The following is a 21,677-nucleotide window of genomic DNA, read 5'->3' as shown; positions in this document are numbered from 1 at the left end:
ATTAAAAAAAAACTCAGATGGAGCTTAAACTGTTTCTGTAGCCTGTCTGTCAGGAGTGTGTGTGTGTGTGTGTGTGTGAGTGTGTGTGTGTGTGTGTGTGTGTGTGAGTGTGTGTGTGTGTGTGTGTGTGAGTGTGTGTGTGTGTGTGAGTGTGTGTGTGTGTGTGTGTGTGTGTGAGTGTGTGTGTGTGTGTGGTGTGTGTGTGTGTGTGTGTGTGTGTGAGTGTGTGTGTGTGTGTGTGTGTGTGTGAGTGTGTGTGTGTGTGTGTGTGTGTGTGAGTGTGTGTGTGTGTGTGTGTGTGTGTGTGTGTGTGTGTGTGTGTGTGTGTGTGTGTGTGTGTGTGAGTGTGTGTGTGTGTGTGTGTGTGTGTGTGTGTGGTGTGTGTGTGTGTGTGTGTGTGTGTGTGTGTGTGTGTGTGTGTGTGTGAGTGTGTGTGTGTGTGTGTGTGTGTGTGTGTGTGTGTGTGTGTGTGTGTGTGTGTGTGTGTGTGTGTGTGTGTGTGTGTGTGTGTGTGTGGTGTGTGTGTGTGTGTGTGTGTGTGTGTGTGTGTGTGTGTGTGTGTGTGTGTGTGTGTGTGTGTGTGAGTGTGTGTGTGTGTGTGTGTGTGTGAGTGTGTGTGTGTGTGTGTGTGTGTGTGTGAGTGTGTGTGTGTGTGTGTGTGTGTGTGAGTGTGTGTGTGTGTGTGTGTGTGTGTGTGTGTGTGTGTGTGTGGTGTGTGTGTGTGTGTGTGTGGTGAGTGTGTGTGTGTGTGTGTGTGTGTGTGTGTGTGTGTGTGTGTGTGTGTGTGGAGTGTGTGTGTGTGTGTGTGTGTGTGTGTGTGTGTGAGTGTGTGTTTAATGAAAGTCAATGGAACCATTGGTGCAACATGAACGTGTTCATTTCAGTATAAATGGCACAGAAGATAAAGACTGTCCTGAGTGACAAGTTCATGTGCTCAATCTGGGGCCCAAGCACTTGTTTTTGGGTCATTTTAATTTGCCACAGTTAATTTAAGTTTAACACTTTTAAAAGCTATCCTTGTAATGAAAAAACATTTGATTTGCAATTATGAAAAAAAAATGGCTTGTTTTAATTCCAAAAATAATGTATATTATCAAATTAGATAAAGACCTGAAATTCAAGTCAAATATATTGCACAGTAAATACAGTAAAAGCCTCCAAAAGTAAGTCGCTTTCTCTTTGTGCGTTTGTGTGTCAGGAAGTGGGCGGGGCTTAAACAGGCAAATTCAGTTAAACAAATGAGATCAAGTCTGACCTCGGCACTGTCCCGTGACGCAGGACGAGCAGCAGCAGCACACGCCACAAACAGATACAGTATGTAAAAAACATCAGTGCTTTACTCTGGGGAAGCTCCACGATGGAAACAAACTATTCTTAGATCAACATAAGAAGAAGAAAATATGTACTTCATCAAATTCTGGATAATCACAGTCCGATAATCACAAAAGCTGGAGAAAGGACAAATATAATGAAAATGTGACCTTTCTAAGCATTTAACCATGTAATATTGCTGCTCCTTCATCACAAACAAACTTCATTCACGCTTGTTTCAATAATCCTGTTATTTATTTACTTATTTTTTCCTAATTGCGCATTATCCATTACTTACATATTTTTTCATATCAAGAGAAACTGCAACGTAGACTTAAAGTGTATTTATTCCAGCATTGTGTGAAGTATTGTCTTACCTTGAGGTCCTGCTCCAGAGTCCGGATTAGTTCTCCATCCACCTGTCCAGTTTGAGCCACTCGTAAAGATCGCCGCTCTGCCTTTCGGAGGCGGTACTGCAGAATACGACACGTCTTGTTTGCCTAAAAAGAGAATACATATATCAAAATACAGTTCATCCTATGTGTGTTTTTAGAGTTCAAAATGCATACCTGTTCGAGTTGCTGTCTCAGATCCTGCAGTTGGTACACATCTTCCTCCAGGTACATGTCCCTCATCTCCAGCATCTCCGACCTCAGCTCCTCCATCTCATCCTGAAAACATCACATTTTTCACGAGTTACAATACAATATTCTGTTGGTTTGACTGGTTTCCCTTTGTGTAAACCTCAGTCTACTGCACCTGTCTCAAACTTAAGAAACAAAAGAGTTGTGGGGTTAAAGGTTGATCCATCTGAAACAGCAGTTCTGAAGCTGAGCGAACGGACAAAAAGATGCGTGAACTGAAACGTACTAAACATACATTGCCATGCTTATCAGAAAGTCCCAAATAGATATTTTTCATGTTTTGGCAAAATGCTTTGAGTCAGTGTTGAAATTGCTTGATTTAGGTCAGAGAAAATTGTGAAAAAATATATATATAAACATATATGTATTTTTTTGTCTAAGCTGCTTTGACAAAAAAGGGTTAAGAGCTGCAGGGTTACAGTTCTTGAGAAATAAAGGAATGAAAAAAATATAAAATAAATAAAATAAATAAAATAAATAAAATAAATAAAATAAATAAAATAAATAAAATAAATAAAATAAATAAAATAAATAAAATACAATAAATACAATAGTTACAATAAATACAATAAATAAAATAATGGATTTTCGATGTCCCCAGACTAGGTCCAAATACTTTTGGATGTAGTTGAAACTTGTTTTTTCAACATAAATACAAAAATGAATACAATTATGAAATGTAGTAACATTGAATTAATTAAAGTAAACACAAAATGGCGGAGCCAAAATTGTAAACTAAATAGGACGCATAATATTTACTATAAATTCCGGTATGCTAAAATCTCATCTTGTCTCGTTCTAGCGTATCCAATCTTGTCTCTCATCTCGTTTTGTGGGAATCTCTTGTCTCTTCCCATCCTTATCTTGATTGCATGAGAGTATTTTGACCCTCAAGGGCCACCGTAGCTGCTGTAAGTAATGATCTGTCATTATAAAGACATGCTGGTCGTTAGAATAATAAGGAGGTGGCTGTGTCATTAATTTTTCATCACTTCATCAGAATTCCTTGATAATCCCTTGATATGAATGTGTCTCATCCATCATTGCTCTGCCGGGGAACATAATGCTTTTAGATCCCATTAGCTGAATGACCATCATCAGCATGCATTCTTAACGCTGTGGTCAAGCATTTAACAGTCAATATAGTTTCACATCACGTCAGGTAAAGCGGGGTATGTTACTGTAAGTTTAGCTAAGTTTCAAATGGTCACAGTAAGATCAATCAAAGTTAGCTTATGAAATCATTATTCATAATTAACATTACTGTCACAATACTAACATTTAGAACTTGATCTGATACTAGGAATACACAATACCAGTTTTTATTACCACAAAAATATTAGAACGTCATTTTCAACACACAAATAAAAGTAGTTTATTTTAATATTAGCAGGACATTGTATACTAATTCTGATATAGATTTTGTCCTATGTATGTCAATACATACATATTTTTTGTATCTATACTTGGTCTTGATACTATCTGGGTATTGATTGTTGTAGGTGAGTGTTGATGTTTTGAAGATTTGTACTATTAGAATATAGAGTGCAATGTCTATAATAAGGAAAATATCATTCAGATAAAAAAGAAGGAATAAATAGTATAATTTACATAAAAATGACGATTCAGCATTTCTGCGGTTCATTTTACAGTCTTTTATAGTCACTTTTTGTGATATTTAAACCTCATAAGCTCTTTTTGCGATTCAAATGTTGCATATCTTCAAAACAATATTCACTTTATGAATGATGTTTTGTACTTCTGCTCACCTCTATGTGCAACAAAGTGTTTGTTTTAGTTTTTTAGATTATGAATACAATCTCCCATAAAACATTTACTACGACGCAACACCACATAAACCCTATTGTGTGACAGTCTGTGACCTGATTTCCACCAATCTCTCAGACCTGCAGTAGGACTCCTCTCTCCTCCACTCTCGCCAAAATATGTAACATTAATATTTCATCTCCATGTGACAAAACAGATTACATCATATTTTCACGTCAACACCGAATTGCTAACCTCGTATCATGAAAAGGAGAGAGCAACTTGGTGAAGGTGTTTAGCCTTAGTTAGTACACGTTGCATCATTTCAGAAACTGATCTGCGCACCCTCCAGTTAGTGGGCACCCTTCGTCTAAACACTGCACCATTACATCACCCACTGAAAGCGATGCAACAAACTCACCACGCCTCAGTTGACAAAATACTGGGTTGCTAAGTGTACTCATTTTTGGAGCCTATTTTTTTGTATAATCGGTGAGTCAGTGTGTCGTCCCTCGGTCGTCCCTCGAAGGAATCGATAGGAATCGATCCCAGGACCAGTAAACGATTGTGTCATTCAAAATCCAGCACGTTTCTCCATTGAATGTTCTTTTTAATATGGTACAACTCTTAAAGGTGCACCCGCCACCATTCATTCTTTATTGATTTCAATTGTGTGTTATTTACTTTAACATAAATTAACATGTTGTCTTAACGCAAGTGGCATATTTCAATTTATTTTATTTTGCTTGTTATGAAAATGTATGGAGAAGATTGTTTGCTTATGTAACTTGCCCGTAAGCCCCGAATTTCAAAGCCATTTTTCCCCATGACTAGAAAGCAACTAGTCTGTTTAATATGCATGGACTGCACCGCGTATCCTGCAGATCTGACAGCAGCGAGTAACAAGCGGAGTCGGTGTAGTAGTAGTGAGTTTGTACTAGTATTCATAGTGTTGGAAAATAGCTAAATGCATATACCAAAAATATACATTCAAAATACCTTTGAAAAGCTGCGTTCTGGTACAGTTACCGTACTCTTGTATTTGTTAGAATTCAGAATGCAGTTACTTTTCTAAAATACAGTGTATCTAAAATACATTGCGGTATTTATTCTCACAATTTAGTTTTCTAACTGCACATTATTAGTGAGAAAAACAGACAAAACTGCTCTTGTGGTGAATGCATGTGTGAGGTTTTAAAAAAATAAATATTATTATTATTTGGAGAATCCAGATTGAACCATGTAGAAGGATATGTTAGAAAAGACATTTTTATGCAGGTATTCATTAAGGCCGTGGCTGCAGAGCCGCGGCGCCGTCAACTGGCCCGGCAGTTTCAGGAGCCGCGGCGCTGCCATATAGCCTCATGGCTAACCCTAACCCTAACCCTAACACTAACCCTAACCCTAACCCTAACCCTAACCCTAACCCTAACCCTAACCTTAAACTTAACCCTAACCTTAACCCTAACCTTAACACTAACCCTAACCCTAACACTAACACTAACCCTAACCCTAACCCTAACCCTAACCCTAACCCTAACCTTAAACTTAACCCTAACCTTAACCCTAACCCTAACCCTAACCTTGAACTTAACCCTAACCCTAACCTTGAACTTAACCCTAACCTTAACCCTAACCTTAACACTAACCCTAACCCTAACCCTAACCCTAACCTTAAACTTAACCCTAACCTTAACCCTAACCCTAACCCTAACCTTGAACTTAACCCTAACCTTAACCCTAACCTTAACCCTAACCTTAACACTAACCCTAACCCTAACCCTAACCCTAACCCTAACCCTAACCCTAACCTTAAACTTAACCCTAACCTTAACCCTAACCCTAACCCTAACCTTAAACTTAACCCTAACCTTAACCCTAACCTTAACCCTAACCCTAACCCTAACCCTAACACTAACCCTAACCTTAAACTTAACCCTAACCTTAACCCTAACCTTAACCTTAACCCTAACCTTAACCCTAACCTTAACCTTAACCTTAACCTTAACCCTAACCCTAACCCTAACCCTAACCCTAACCCTAACCCTAACCCTAACCCTAACCCACCTTAACCCTAACCTTAACCTTAACCCTAACCTTAACCCTAACCCTAACCCTAACCCTAACCCTAACCCTAACCCTAACCCTAACCCACCTTAACCCTAACCTTAACCTTAACCCTAACCTTAACCCTAACCTTAACCTTAACCCTAACCCTTAACCCTAACCTTAACCCTAACCTTAACCCTAACCTTAACCTTAACCCTAACCCTAACCCTAACCTTAACCCTAACCTTAACCCTAACCTTAACCCTAACCTTAACCCTAACCCTAACCCTAACCCTAACCCTAACCTTAACCCTAACGTTAACCTTAACCCTAACCTTAACCTTAACCCTAACCCTAACCCTAACCCTAACCTTAACCCTAACCTTAACCTTAACCTTAACCCTAACCCTAACCCTAACCCTAACCCTAACCCTAACCCTAACCCTAACCCTAACCTTAACCCTAACCTTAACCCTAACCTTAACCTTAACCCTAACCCTTACCCTAACCTTAACCCTAACCTTAACCCTAACCTTAACCCTAACCTTAACCCTAACCCTAACCCTAACCCTAACCCTAACCCTAACCCTAACCCTAACCCTAACCCTTACCCTAACCCTAACCTTAACCCTAACCCTAGCCCAGCAGTTTCAGGAGCCGCGGCACAAAATAACGGTATGCTAACAAAGCTAGCGCACGTTAGCCTCAGCGGGTTTCCTGTTTAATGACGCATGGCACTCATGTCAAAATCACCCAAACCCAATATATTTAATAAAGAAATGTTAATATCCAGTGTAGAGGCGCAGAGAAGTGAAATAAATGCAGAAAAAAATCAGACGCTAAACAGGAAGTAGTTTTGTGTTTACTCTAACTTTAGCCACGTCTCACAGCGCCACAAACTTGGAATTACTAAAGGTCATTTTGTGAAATTCTGAAATTGGCCTCTTGATTAAAAACTATAATTCCGGTACAATTTGAATTTGAATTATTAAAAAAACATGGCTTATGTTTGTGTGACGTCAGCTGGAGAATGCATTACTTCATTAAAAGTACCAGTCAAAACGTGGCTATTACCGTCATATTAGTAGCAGTACTTGAATCGGTGCAGCGCTTTAGTGTAGTATGTAGTTAACAGCAGCAGTATTAGTGGTAGAAGTAGAAGTAATAGTAGTGAGAGTGATGCAGTGGTGGATGTGGGTTAGCGTGAGCTGCTGCTGCTGCTGCTGCTCAAGCACAAAGGGCTCTGGGGGGAAGAGGAATAGGATACAGCCTGGAGACATGGGGTCTGCAGGGGTTTGCTCATACCACCAGCTCTGCAATTACTGTATGCTACTCATGCTGTAATTCTATATGTTAATGTACATCACACTTTGTAGGACTTCAAACGACAGCATCTTTTATGGATACTTCGCCTGTCTTACTGCAATACTACGGGCTTGTCTCTTCTACTCTATTTAAGGATGTCAAGATTATTCCTTTTATTGATAATCAGTATTTATTATTATTCAGGTCACAAAGTAATAGTAACTTGATCATTGAGAAAGTTTGATTTCGAAGCTGGTCATATGGTTTAAGGTTTGTAACGTATTAGACAGGTAGTGAAAGAAATGTTATTGTTGTTATGTTATTATCATGGTGAAAATTACCGTGAAAATAATTTCCAAACGTGACATTTCAACACTACTTTCTATATATAACATTTAACATAACATTTATATTGACTTAATGCTGTGACAACATCCTTTACAGTCTGACAACTTAGTCCAGAAAAGATTCTATTCAACAAAGAAGAATGCCTAGTGGGTTTTGTTATTATTTTTATGTTGCTTTTATATATTTGTGTTTCTTTGTATTTGGTTTAATTTTGTTTTATGTAATGTAATGTAATATCTAAATAATAATGTATTTTTTTACTTTTACTAATGGATCAATTGGACAAAAATATTCCAGAAAAAACTTCTTTTAGCCTCTCTCAGTATATCGATGTCAGTATATCGATGTCAGTATATCGATCTCAGTATATCGATGTCAGTATATCGATGTCAGTATATCGATCTCAGTATATCGATATGTAGATAATATTGTGAATATTGAAAATGCTAAAAGTTATGTTGTACACTTTCAAACAAGGATTTAAAGTGATATTTCTGCACTTTTGTGATTTGTTTTACAGCTTTTAAATTTTGTTCATTCATTTGTCTGACAATTAAACCTCAACTAAAACGTTTAAAGACATGTCTTAGCACATTTCTGTTGAATTGACATGATATCGTCTACATATCATTATCACATATCAGACATATTCATTTTTATAATCTACTCTCATATCTCCTACAATGATGAAGAGAGAAGTTATACAGTAAGTCATGTGGTCATAATGCTTTATCCCTGTATATTACACCAAAACAGCCCATAATATGTCGGACAGGCTGTGATTGGTCGAGCAGAATCACAACACTAACCCTATGGCTCAGAGTGAGTTGGATGTGAGGACAGTGAACAGGGGACGGGTGCTGTACAATAACTTGATCCACTGACCTGTTTCACACTCCGCTATACAGCAACTGCAGCGACCAATCACAGCTCATCTTTCATAATTATAGTCGGCACCGGCCAATCAGATCGCGGTTCTGAAGCAGCTCGATAATTACGCAGCACATCTGCCATAGCGTTATGGATGGGTTCTCCGGTAACCGCGCGATGTCACGACGGCCTGCAGCGGTCAAACAATTAAAGCTCGGACAGAGCATAATATATCACGCCATAATATGAGCCTTATTGTGCATTAACAAGTATAAATTATTAGAAACAGAGGAAATCAAAATTACACAGCCAATTATTGTTGCACTGTTCAATAAGAAACATTCTCTGGAGCTTCCGATGTTATTAAAAGAAAGTAGTTTCTCCGTTGTTGCCCCGACTGTGCAGAGCTTATCACCCCCTACACTGTGCCGAGTGTAGGGGGTGATAAAGGACACTTCAACTCACCTCAGAACAATCAATTTCCTCAACATATGGACTCAGAAAAATCTTATTTAAGGAGAGAAAGTTCAACTGCCTGTATATGTGATAAATGTGAGCGTAACCTGCAGTGTTCCTGTTGTTTATCTGGTTTTCTATAACTGCAGGCTGCGAAATAGACGGGGGCCCGGGGCCCGCAAGCAGTTGAATCTCCGGCGGGCCCGCGGTTTGAAATAGGAGGGGGCCCGTTGTGCCCCTGAAATTGCTTGGGGGCCCCTAACTCTGAAAATCTATTTCTCTCCCTGAACTGTTCAGTGTTTCTTAATGTTTAGATGTCAGATACAAACTAAATATTTAGCCGAGTTGTAAACTTTTACATTCTTAAGACGGTAAAAGCTCTTTCACGTTTTAGTTGTGATTTGAGCTCTTATGGGAGACAGTTTTATTAATTGTGCAATTTTGCCACTCACTGCTAAAATCCCAAATGTTGCATAACCTGGGAAAAAAACATTTTACTGTACTTACATGTACTTATTTAATCTTCTTTTTTTTTTTACAATGACACTGCAATAAAACAATGACATTTTTAAATTGCTTTGGGCCAATATCGATTTAAAGGCATTTTATGATGATTGATGTCCATTGGTGTCGGGCTGAAGGGGTAAAAGGTACTTGTTTACCTAGAACTCAGGGGCCCTCACTCTGTAATGTGCATTTTTCATAAAAAACATGTGATGTGGGCCGAGAATTTGGTCCTACGCCTCTGCTAATATCCATACTGATGTGATAAATGGCTGAATACAACTACAATATATTCACTATATTAAATTAATACTCATGAATACAGTGAGCTAGTTGTACTTAATCTAGAACTGCTGCTTCAGGATACTTGTCTTTTCTACAATCTGATAAGAGGAGTACAATTTGAAACATGGAAGGGAAAAGGTCAAGATGAATTGGCAAATGGTCAACTCTCAGCAAATTCTCAATTACAGTCACAAGACATTCCTCCAAATTAAGGCCAAAAATGTCCCACTCTGGCCCTGAACCAGCCAATAGCACAGAGCTGTGTAGTAAGCAAAACACAGAGCGGGTTTAGTCACTACTTTGTGCAACAGGTTGTAAGCAATGTTTTTTGGCCAAGCAGGGGAGTTTTTCCATGTGTTGACACGGTACATAATGATAGGGGAATCTTCACATCGTGTTTCTGTTTTGCATTTCTGATCCCCGTCCAGGTGTTGCTGCAGCTGCTGATTTCCCATGAGGCTTTGGGGCTGGCCAACCTGATTTCTCTGTTACACACTGCCCTACATTTAGTACAGTACAGGTTCCACGCTCAGATGCGTTAACTGCAGAGGGCCCCAACTATTATTCACGTTAATTAGGCCTACATGTTTTAATAACCTGTCTATCAATGTTCAAACTATAGCCAAGCTTTTTCACATTGGTCACCTTTGGGATTTGTGCTGAATTAGCCCAAACTGCTGTTGACTGGGAGTTGTTGGTTTTTTACAAAGGTCCACATAAAAACTTGATTTACCTCATGGAACTTTTTACTCTAAGCAGTTAAAGGTAATTTATTTTTCAAAGGTGATTTTCAATCTGAAGGTACTGGCCAGAGAAGTTAGAAATGTATACTGCTCTGTGTTAGATTAGCCCTGCCCTAACGCCTGATGTCCACAGCATGTTTTATTTTATGGATGAGATGCTAAACATGAGAAAATGAGTCTTGGCTATGAGCAAGTTTGTGCTGGTTCCATGTGGTAAAGTCATCATTACATTGGTTAGTTGAGGCTACCACTAAGCTAACACATGCTGGTGGTATTATTGCGCTTGTACAAGTGTATAAATGGAGAAATATGACCTGAGTCCTGCCGTGCGTCTGTGCTTTCTTTGGTTCAAATGTTGTACAAAGATCACAGACGCAGTGAGAGATGAGCTCACTCTGCGACCAAGATTCCAAACCATCAGACATGCTTAACATCAGTCACAGCTCATCTTTGATTGTGGGACGGTTCTATGTTCAATCGTTGCGCCAGTCCAACTGTGACATCTCACAACTCACGTTTTTGGGCCATGGCTCAAGATTTTCCCCACAATCAGATATTTTTGAAGTGGACACCTGTTTAAGGGAGAAGTTATAATCTGAAACTGCTCTGACTTTGTAACCCCATGGCTCAAATTTGAGTCGGTCTACACCCGTTGTTCTCTGATCACCTTTAAATATGTCTATACCTGCACCATGTAGTTCATCATACAGTTTCTCCAAAGTTAAAGCCAAACTAACCGCAACATCACAAAGAGGTACAGTGGACTACTAAGAGTGTTCTTTCAGGGCAGAACCAGCTCCTGGAAATCCATCATCCTGGATCGATGTCCGACACAGCCCTGGTCTTGTTTAGTCATTGTGGCGGTTCTAACGGTATATCGACCCGCTCATCAATCAATCACAGCAAACGAGGAGCAGACAGGTTGATTGGTCAAAGCACGTGTATTAGCAGAAAACAGGCGGGATAATGTGGCTGTGATGGGAATGAGACGTATCCAGCTACTATGGTGTCTTAGGTGGAGAGTATGGACGTGAATGAACATGAGAGGTAGTGACCCGGCTGCTATACAAATGCACATTTTAATTACTAAAGGCCTATGTGTTTTTTTTTTATAATCAATTAATACAGGAATGAATGGATGAGTGAATATACACGCATATGTACATTTCACGCCTCTGTTCTTTCTGTAACTTTCTCAACCACTCAAGCTGTTCATGGAAACGCAGTCTCTCAAGCCTTTGTCAGTAATACCTCTGTACAGGGAACTATATTAATAAACTCCATTTGTGTAATGTTTTCTTTATCTTTGTTTGATCAAATTCAACTGCTCAAATACACACATTAAATGAAACTATTTTTGTCTTCGATATGGATATTCTCAGCTGATATTTGGATTGCTGCTGTTTGATCACCAAGACTTGCTGATATTGGCGTCCCACAAATTGCAATAAAGTTCACAAGTCAACTTTTAAAAATAAAAAGAACAGAAAACAGGCTTGTCATGTTACATTATCCATCCATAATCACACCAGCACACATACGAATGAAATAGTAATAATGATTTAATTGTGTTTAAAGCAAACCTTTGCAGCATTACTACCTCCACAAAGCAGTACCGTAGTTTAGTCTAGTTCCTGCTTTCTTCAACAGACTGGTAATCAGCAGACAATTACCGAGGACAAGGAATGCTTTGACCTAAATCATGTGTCAAAAACAAGCATTTGGTCCCACTGAGTCACTATCAGTCTGGGAATACTACAATCACACCCGCACTATCTCAGCCTGCATTTGCACAGCCCACTCTCGAACACGGAGAGTATTCAAAACATCATCCTCGCTCGCGTCGTAGTGAGTTCTTTGGCTGCAGTCCAAATCTATGTAGACACGCTGAGGAGAGTGTGTGCCAAATAAAGGCAACATTTACTGAACTGAACAACTGCTACAGCGCCAGACGTACTCGAGCAAGGAGCATCGGGAAAGTAGTCTACATCCATTTGTGATTCTCGAGCAAATGTACTGTACTTAATGTTCTTTATAAAGCGGCACTGATTTGATTTAGCAATACAAGTCCTGGTTGGCGTGGGCGACATTGACATTTTACATTTTTTTCCTAGTTTCAATACTAGTTTTAGTATTGATTAGTATCTGGGTACAGACATTTGATACCAAAACACAAGAAAAGTATAACACTTGCCACCCAATTTACCCTATTATTCTACTATTGTCATTCTACCCTATTGTTCTCAGGTATCTTGAAGTATGTCTATAAGTACAGCATACTTCTGCATCTAATTTCACCAACTTTACAGTCAATCTACTCATTTTCCATAACGCTTAAAACAAAATTAGCTTCTGGAAAGTCACAGAGAATTTCTTTCATGACGTTAACAATGAAAACAATAATTACAAATTCAATAAATTGCCATTGACTTTCCGCACTTCTAATACAAAAAATGGTACTAGACGAGCCTGTTACTAGGGCGGTTACTAAGGTGGCGTTTGGCAATGGCTTTCTCTAATCTACAAAATAAAACAATACGCCAAGTTCTCATGACTGAAAACGGCAACACGGTTTCCATTAGTAATAATAATGTAACTTTAATTAGCCCTCTTGGTTAGCGACAGTAAAGAGACGGCAGAACAATGGAGGGAAGTGAGTTAATTCTGTAGCAGCAGCACATGTAGGTCACTGCCGAGTAAACATTAGCAAAGAGAGCCATTCCAGCTGTTTTAGGCTAATCGTTTATCCAGACGTTTTAGCTTTGAGTAGCTAAGCTAGCTACACCATGTAATGCTGTGTTAATGGTGTGTTGTGCAACAATTTTGGACACAAACATTTGAAAAATAATCAAAAAGAGTGATGAAAAAATGATGATGAATGAAGGGATGCTACATTTGTTAGCGGTTAGCTTGTTATTAGCTTGATTTGGACTTGGACGTGGGAGATAGTATATTGAAAGATGGGATAAAATCACAATGTTGTGGAGACAAAATTAGAATATTGAGCACATAAATTACTCCAAAAAGAGCGGAAAGAATTGTAGAGCATAATCTTCTAAACAAGGGTATTTAAAGTGATTATTTCTTCACTTAATTTTATGTTAATTTTGTGGTCCCTTCAAGCTGTGTGTGACTGAAAATCAAGATATTAATTTTGTCTATTATTTGGGCTCTGAAATTGTCGGCTAATCAACACGCTTGCAATATGTAGGACGCAGATGATACTATGTCTGTTACACAGTTGATGTCATTGATTCACACATTACATTACAGATAACCTTGAAACTCAGAGGCCATTGCCCTTGGTCCTAATGCATCAACCAGTCAATATACAGTAGGTCTCCAGCTAGACTAATGGACGGAGAGATGACATAACCGTAGACCTTGGACTTGTGTGAACGAGGGCAGGGACTTTGCGTGTATCCACAATGTAAACTGACGGCATTAAGTGGAATTCTTTCTTATTGCCTGTCCCTAAAGTACCCTGGTTGTTACCGTGCTGTTGTCACACAGTTATAAGCAGATAAACGAGCTTTCAAATTGTGGCCCACAGTATTTGCAAGTACAGATTGGTTTGTGAAGAAAGATGATCTTCTTGGACAGATGTTTGCCCAAGGGTTTGACTTGGTATCATTTCTGGTTCTTTATTCGGAATAAGTCAAACAATAAACGCAAGACTGACACTGAAACATCAAAAACGTTGGCATAACCCACTCTAGCGCTAAAAATACTCTAATATGTATATAGTGGGCACCAGAACTAAAACCGTTACTGTGGCAGAGAGTTTATCCTCTCTCCTGCCCCTCAGTAAGTAGGTTCTGGGTTAGGTTCCTAAGTGGAGGAGATATGCAAAATTAGGAAATCAAATATATCATTAAAAAGAGGCAAAAGCTTATAAATCATGGTAAAGTGACAATTCTGTCCTTTTGTGGTTCATTTTACGGCCAAATCACATCATTCTTAATGTTTTTTTTGTTTGTATTCCTATATTGGTTAAACTCCAAAACCAATGGCATGTCCTCCTATTCTGTTAAGTAGCTTTCATCCTACTCCCAAAGTTATCTAATGCCATGTGTTGTTGTTGTTGTTGTTGTTGTTGTTGTTGTTGTTGTTGTTGTTGTCGTGTCCATACTCACTTTGAGGTAGTCGTTTTCAGACCGGAGCTCCTCGATCTCCCGCGCGTACTCCTCGTGCACGCTGTCCATGAGCTCCTCGGTGAGGTCAGAGAAGGCCAGGGACGTGGAGGCCGGGACCCGGCTATCGAACGAGGTCAGGGACTTCTCATCGCCGGGGGAGACGCTTCCTTCCCCGGCCTCAACCCCCAGCAGCGAGAGCCGGTCCTTATCACCCACCGCCTCCCCCGTGATTGAGACGGGGATGTTCCTCATGTTACCGGCCGACGTTACGGACCGGTGGCTGCTGCTGTTGGTGCCGTTTCTATCCGCCGCTGCTGCCGCGTCCCTGAGCGGCTTGTGCTCTCCCTCCGCCCCGCCGCGACTGCTCCGGGACTCGGTGTCGCTGCTGAACGCGTCCGTGGAGAGTTTGTTCTCGTCCGAGGGGCAGTCGGAGAGCTCGGAGCTGCTGTCGGTCGGGGAGAGCTTTTCGGGAGCACAGCCGGAGTCCTTCGACAAGTCTTCGGAGCCGGTGCTGGCGTCCGACACCTTCCTCCGGGTGTTTTTAGCGCCCTTCCCCGCGGAGCTCTTCGCCGCGGACGAGTGCTTCCCCGCCGCTTTGCCGGCTCCGTCCTTCCCGCTACCGCCGAGGCTCCCCACGGGGCTCCGTCGGGAAACGCGGCTCCCCAAGTGAATCCCCCCCGGTTTGACGCTCAGAGTGGGGGTTCCGATACCTCCGCGTATCTTCGTGAACGACCAGCCGGGTACGTCCTTGGGGCGAGCCGGCGAGGGAGCGCGGTTCGTCCCCTTTCCCTTCTTTACCGCGGCGGCGCTCTTCGCCTGGCCGCCGTCCGAGCTCTCCGTCCCGCCACCGCTGTCCATCTTCACCCGCTGTTGCTGGAGCCTCCGTTCCTTTGGCGAGGCGAAGGCGAGATGCGCGGGGGAGTTGGGCACCTCCTTTGTCTTGGTCATTCATTCATTTTAAACTGAGCGAAAAATGAGACGAAATATCCCCCCCTTATGTGGAGATAAACACGCGCAACAAAAGAGGAAGAACGGGCGACCGCTGCTCCGCGATGTGTTGCTGCAGTTGAGCTCCAGGAAACACGGTGGAATACACGGTGGAAATCCGAATGAAAAACGCGAAATACGTTGAAGTATTCCGCTTTGTTTTGGTAAATCCCGTGCGTTTCGGTCCAGGTTTCGCAGAAGTACGCTGCGGGAGTCTGCGGAGCTCTCTATGGGGAGGAGGAGAGGCGGTGAGCGGGTTTGGGTTGCGCTCTCTCTCCGCCCTGATAACGGATCATCTCTGGAGCGGAGCCCGGGCAAGAGGAGAGAGAGAGCGTGGAGAGGAACAGGTTTGTGCGGCTCTCCAGCGCCTCCGGGGGTGGAAGGAAGTGCGGCGGGCAAAACAAAGACATGCTGCGTGCGATAGAATAGATCCATATGATATAATAGATCCATATGATATAATAGATCCATATGATATAATAGATCCATATGATATATAGATCCATATGATATATATACCCATATGATATTATAGATCCATATGATATATAGATCCATATGATATATATACCCATATGATATTATAGATCCATATGATGTATAGATCCATATGATATATATACCCATATGATATTATAGATCCATATGATATATAGATCCATATGATATATATACCCATATGATATTATAGATCCATATGATGTATAGATCCATATGATATAATAGATCCATATGATATTACAGATCCATATGATATATAGATCCATATGGTATATAGATCCATATGATATTACAGAACCATATGATATATAGATCCATATGATATAATAGATCCATATGATATAATAGATCCATATGATATAGAGATCCATATGATATTACAGAACCATATGATATATAGATCCATATGATATAATAGATCATATGATATAATAGATCCATATGATATAATAGATCCATATGATATAGAGATCCATATGATATAATAGATCCATATGATATATAGATCCATATGATATAATAGATCATATGATATAATAGATCCATATGATATAATAGATCCATATGATATAGAGATCCATATGATATTACAGAACCATATGATATATAGATCCATATGATATAATAGATCATATGATATAATAGATCCATATGATATAATAGATCCATATGATATAGAGATCCATATGATATAATAGATCCATATGATATATAGATCCATATGATATAATAGATCCATATGATATAATAGATCCATATGATATAGAGATCCATATGATATAATAGATCCATATGATATATAGATCCATATGATATTATAGATCCATATGATGTATAGATCCATATGATATAATAGATCCATATGATATTACAGATCCATATGATATATAGATCCATATGGTATATAGATCCATATGATATTACAGAACCATATGATATATAGATCCATATGATATAATAGATCATATGATATAATAGATCCATATGATATAATAGATCCATATGATATAGAGATCCATATGATATTACAGAACCATATGATATATAGATCCATATGATATAATAGATCATATGATATAATAGATCCATATGATATAATAGATCCATATGATATAGAGATCCATATGATATAATAGATCCATATGATATATAGATCCATATGATATAATAGATCCATATGATATAATAGATCCATATGATATAATAGATCCATATGATATATAGATCCATATGATATAATAGATCCATATGATATATAGATCCATATGATATAATAGATCCATATGATATTACAGATCCATATGATATATAGATCCATATGGTATATAGATCCATATGATATAATAGATCCATATGATATATAGATCCATATGATATAATAGATCCATATGATATAATAGATCCAGATGATATATAGATCCATATGATATAATAGATCCATATGATATATAGATCCATATGATATAATAGATCCATAAGATATTATAGATCCATATGATATTATAGATCCATATGATATATAGATCCATATGATATAATAGATCCATATGATATAATAGATCCATTTGATATATAGATCCATATGATATAATAGATCCATATGATATTATAGATCCATATGATGTATAGATCCATATGATATATAGATCCATATGATATATAGATCCATATAATATAATAGATCCATATGATATACAGATCCATATGATATAATAGATCCATATGATATAATAGATCCATATGATGTATAGATCCAGATGATATATAGATCCATATGATATAATAGATCCATATGATGTATAGATCCAGATGATATATAGATCCATATGATATAATAGATCATATGATATATAGATCCATATGATATTAAAGATCCATATGATATAATAGATCCATATGATATAATAGATCCATATGATATATAGATCCATATGATATAATAGATCCATATGATATACAGATCCATATGATATAATAGATCCATATGATATAATAGATCCATATGATGTATAGATCCAGATGATATATAGATCCATATGATATAATAGATCATATGATATATAGATCCATATGATATTAAAGATCCATATGATATATAGATCCATATGATATATAGATCCATATGATATAATAGATCCATATGATATATAGATCCATATGATATATAGATCCGTATGATATATAGATCCATATGATATATAGATCCATATGATATAATACATCCATATGATATAATAGATCCATATGATATGATAGATCCATATGATATTATAGATCCATATGATATAATAGATCCATATGATATATAGATCCATATGATATAATAGATCCATGTGATATTACAGATCCATATGATGTATAGATCCATATGATATAATAGATCCATATGATATAATAGATCCATATGATATATAGATCCATATGATATAATAGATCCATATGATATATAGATCCATATGATATAATAGATCCATATGATATATAGATCCATATGATATATAGATCCATATGATATAATAGATCCATATGATATAATAGATCCATATGATATATAGATCCATATGATATATAGATCCATAGGATATAATAGATCCATATGATATATAGATCCATATGATATAATAGATCCATATGATATTATAGATCCATATGATGTATAGATCCATATGATATATAGATCCATGTGATGTATAGATCCATATGATATTATAGATCCATATGATATAATAGATCCAGATGATATATAGATCCATATGGTATATAGATCCATATGATATAATAGATCCATATGATATATAGATCCATATGATATAATAGATCCATATGATATAATAGATCCAGATGATATATAGATCCATATGATATAATAGATCCATATGATATAATAGATCCATATGATATATAGATCCATATGATATAATAGATCCATAAGATATTATAGATCCATATGATATTATAGATCCATATGATATATAGATCCATATGATATAATAGATCCATATGATATAATAGATCCATTTGATATATAGATCCATATGATATAATAGATCCATATGATATATAGATCCATATGATATTATAGATCCATATGATGTATAGATCCATATGATATATAGATCCATATGATATATAGATCCATATAATATAATAGATCCATATGATATTATAGATCCATATGATATATAGATCCATATGATATAATAGATCCATATGATATAATAGATCCATATGATATACAGATCCATATGATATAATAGATCCATATGATATAATAGATCCATATGATGTATAGATCCAGATGATATATAGATCCATATGATATAATGGATCATATGATATATAGATCCATATGATATTAAAGATCCATATGATATAATAGATCCATATGATATAATAGATCCATATGATATATAGATCCATATGATATAATAGATCCATATGATATATAGATCCATATGATATATAGATCCATATGATATAATACATCCATATGATATAATAGATCCATATGATATATAGATCCATATGATATAATAGATCCATGTGATATTACAGATCCATATGATGTATAGATCCATGTGATATAATAGATCCATATGATATATAGATCCATATGATATAATAGATCCATGTGATATTACAGATCCATATGATGTATAGATCCATGTGATATAATAGATCCATATGATATAATAGATCCATATGATATAATAGATCCATATGATATATAGATCCATATGATATAATAGATCCATATGATATATAGATCCATATGATATAATAGATCCATATGATATATAGATCCATATGATATATAGATCCATATGATATAATAGATCCATATGATATATAGATCCATATGATATAATAGATCCATATGATATATAGATCCATAGGATATAATAGATCCATATGATATATAGATCCATATGATATAATAGATCCATATGATATATAGATCCATATGATATAATAGATCCATATGATATATAGATCCATAGGATATAATAGATCCATATGATATATAGATCCATATGATATAATAGATCCATATGATATATAGATCCATAGGATATAATAGATCCATATGATATATAGATCCATATGATATAATAGATCCATATGATATTATAGATCCATATGATGTATAGATCCATATGATATATAGATCCATATGATATATATACCCATATGATATTATGGATCCATATGATGTATAGATCCATATGATATAATAGATCCATATGATATTACAGATCCATATGATATATAGATCCATATGGTATATAGATCCATATGATATTACAGAACCATATGATATATAGATCCATATGATATAATAGATCATATGATTTAATAGATCCATATGATATAATATATCCATATGATATATAGATCCATATGATATAATAGATCCATATGATATATAGATCCATATGATATAATAGATCCATATGATATAATAGATCCAGATGATATATAGATCCATATGATATAATAGATCCATATGATATTATAGATCCATATGATATATAGATCCATATGATATAATAGATCCATATGATATAATAGATCCATTTGATATATAGATCCATATGATATAATAGATCCATATGATATATAGATCCATATGATATTATAGATCCATATGATGTATAGATCTATATGATATATAGATCCATATGATATATAGATCCATATAATATAATAGATCCATATGATATTATAGATCCATATGATATATAGATCCATATGATATATAGATCCATATGATATAATACATCCATATGATATAATAGATCCATATGATATGATAGATCCATATGATATTATAGATCCATATGATATAATAGATCCATATGATATATAGATCCATATGATATAATAGATCCATGTGATATTACAGATCCATATGATGTATAGATCCATATGATATAATAGATCCATATGATATTACAGATCCATATGATATATAGACCCATATGATATAATAGATCCATATAATATAATAGATCCATATGATATAATAGATCCATATGATATATAGATCCATATAATATAATAGATCCATATGATATAATAGATCCACATGATATATAGATCCATATGATATTATAGATCCATATGATATAATAGATCCATATGATATAATAGATCCATATGATATTATAGATCCATATGATATATAGATCCATATGATATATAGATCCATATGATATAATACATCCATATGATATAATAGATCCATATGATATGATAGATCCATATGATATTATAGATCCATATGATATAATAGATCCATATGATATATAGATCCATATGATATAATAGATCCATGTGATATTACAGATCCATATGATGTATAGATCCATATGATATAATAGATCCATATGATATTACAGATCCATATGATATATAGACCCATATGATATAATAGATCCATATAATATAATAGATCCATATGATATAATAGATCCATATGATATATAGATCCATATAATATAATAGATCCATATGATATAATAGATCCACATGATATATAGATCCATATGATATTATAGATCCATATGATATAATAGATCCATATGATATAATAGATCCATATGATATATAGATCCAGATGATATATAGATCCATATGATATATAGATCCATATGATATATAGATCCATATAATATAATAGATCCATATGATATTATAGATCCATATGATATATAGATCCATATGATATAATAGATCCATATGATATAATAGATCCATATGATATACAG

General features: G+C 36.4%; 1 protein-coding gene across 1 annotated transcript in view; it reads right to left on the bottom strand.

Moving 5' to 3' along the window:
* mtcl2 (microtubule crosslinking factor 2) overlaps nucleotides 1–15,519 on the bottom strand; it is a 156,789-nt gene extending 141,270 nt beyond the window's left edge. Inside the window, exons 1-3 of the mRNA XM_072448674.1 lie at nucleotides 14,419–15,519; nucleotides 1,881–1,982; nucleotides 1,689–1,811 (exon numbers count right to left, since the gene is read on the bottom strand). Of these exons, the coding sequence (XP_072304775.1) occupies nucleotides 1,689–1,811; nucleotides 1,881–1,982; nucleotides 14,419–15,366 (1,173 nt within the window). The 5' untranslated portion in view covers nucleotides 15,367–15,519. The remainder of the gene's footprint in view (nucleotides 1–1,688; nucleotides 1,812–1,880; nucleotides 1,983–14,418) is intronic.
* Between the last annotated feature and the right edge of the window lie 6,158 nt (nucleotides 15,520–21,677).

This window comes from Eucyclogobius newberryi, unplaced genomic scaffold (genome assembly GCF_026437365.1).
Source record: "Eucyclogobius newberryi isolate DKJ021-1_F unplaced genomic scaffold, fEucNew1.0.hap1 SCAF_17, whole genome shotgun sequence".
NCBI classification, from domain to species: Eukaryota; Metazoa; Chordata; class Actinopteri; order Gobiiformes; family Gobiidae; genus Eucyclogobius; species Eucyclogobius newberryi.
This window is presented reverse-complemented; position numbering and strand designations above follow the sequence as displayed.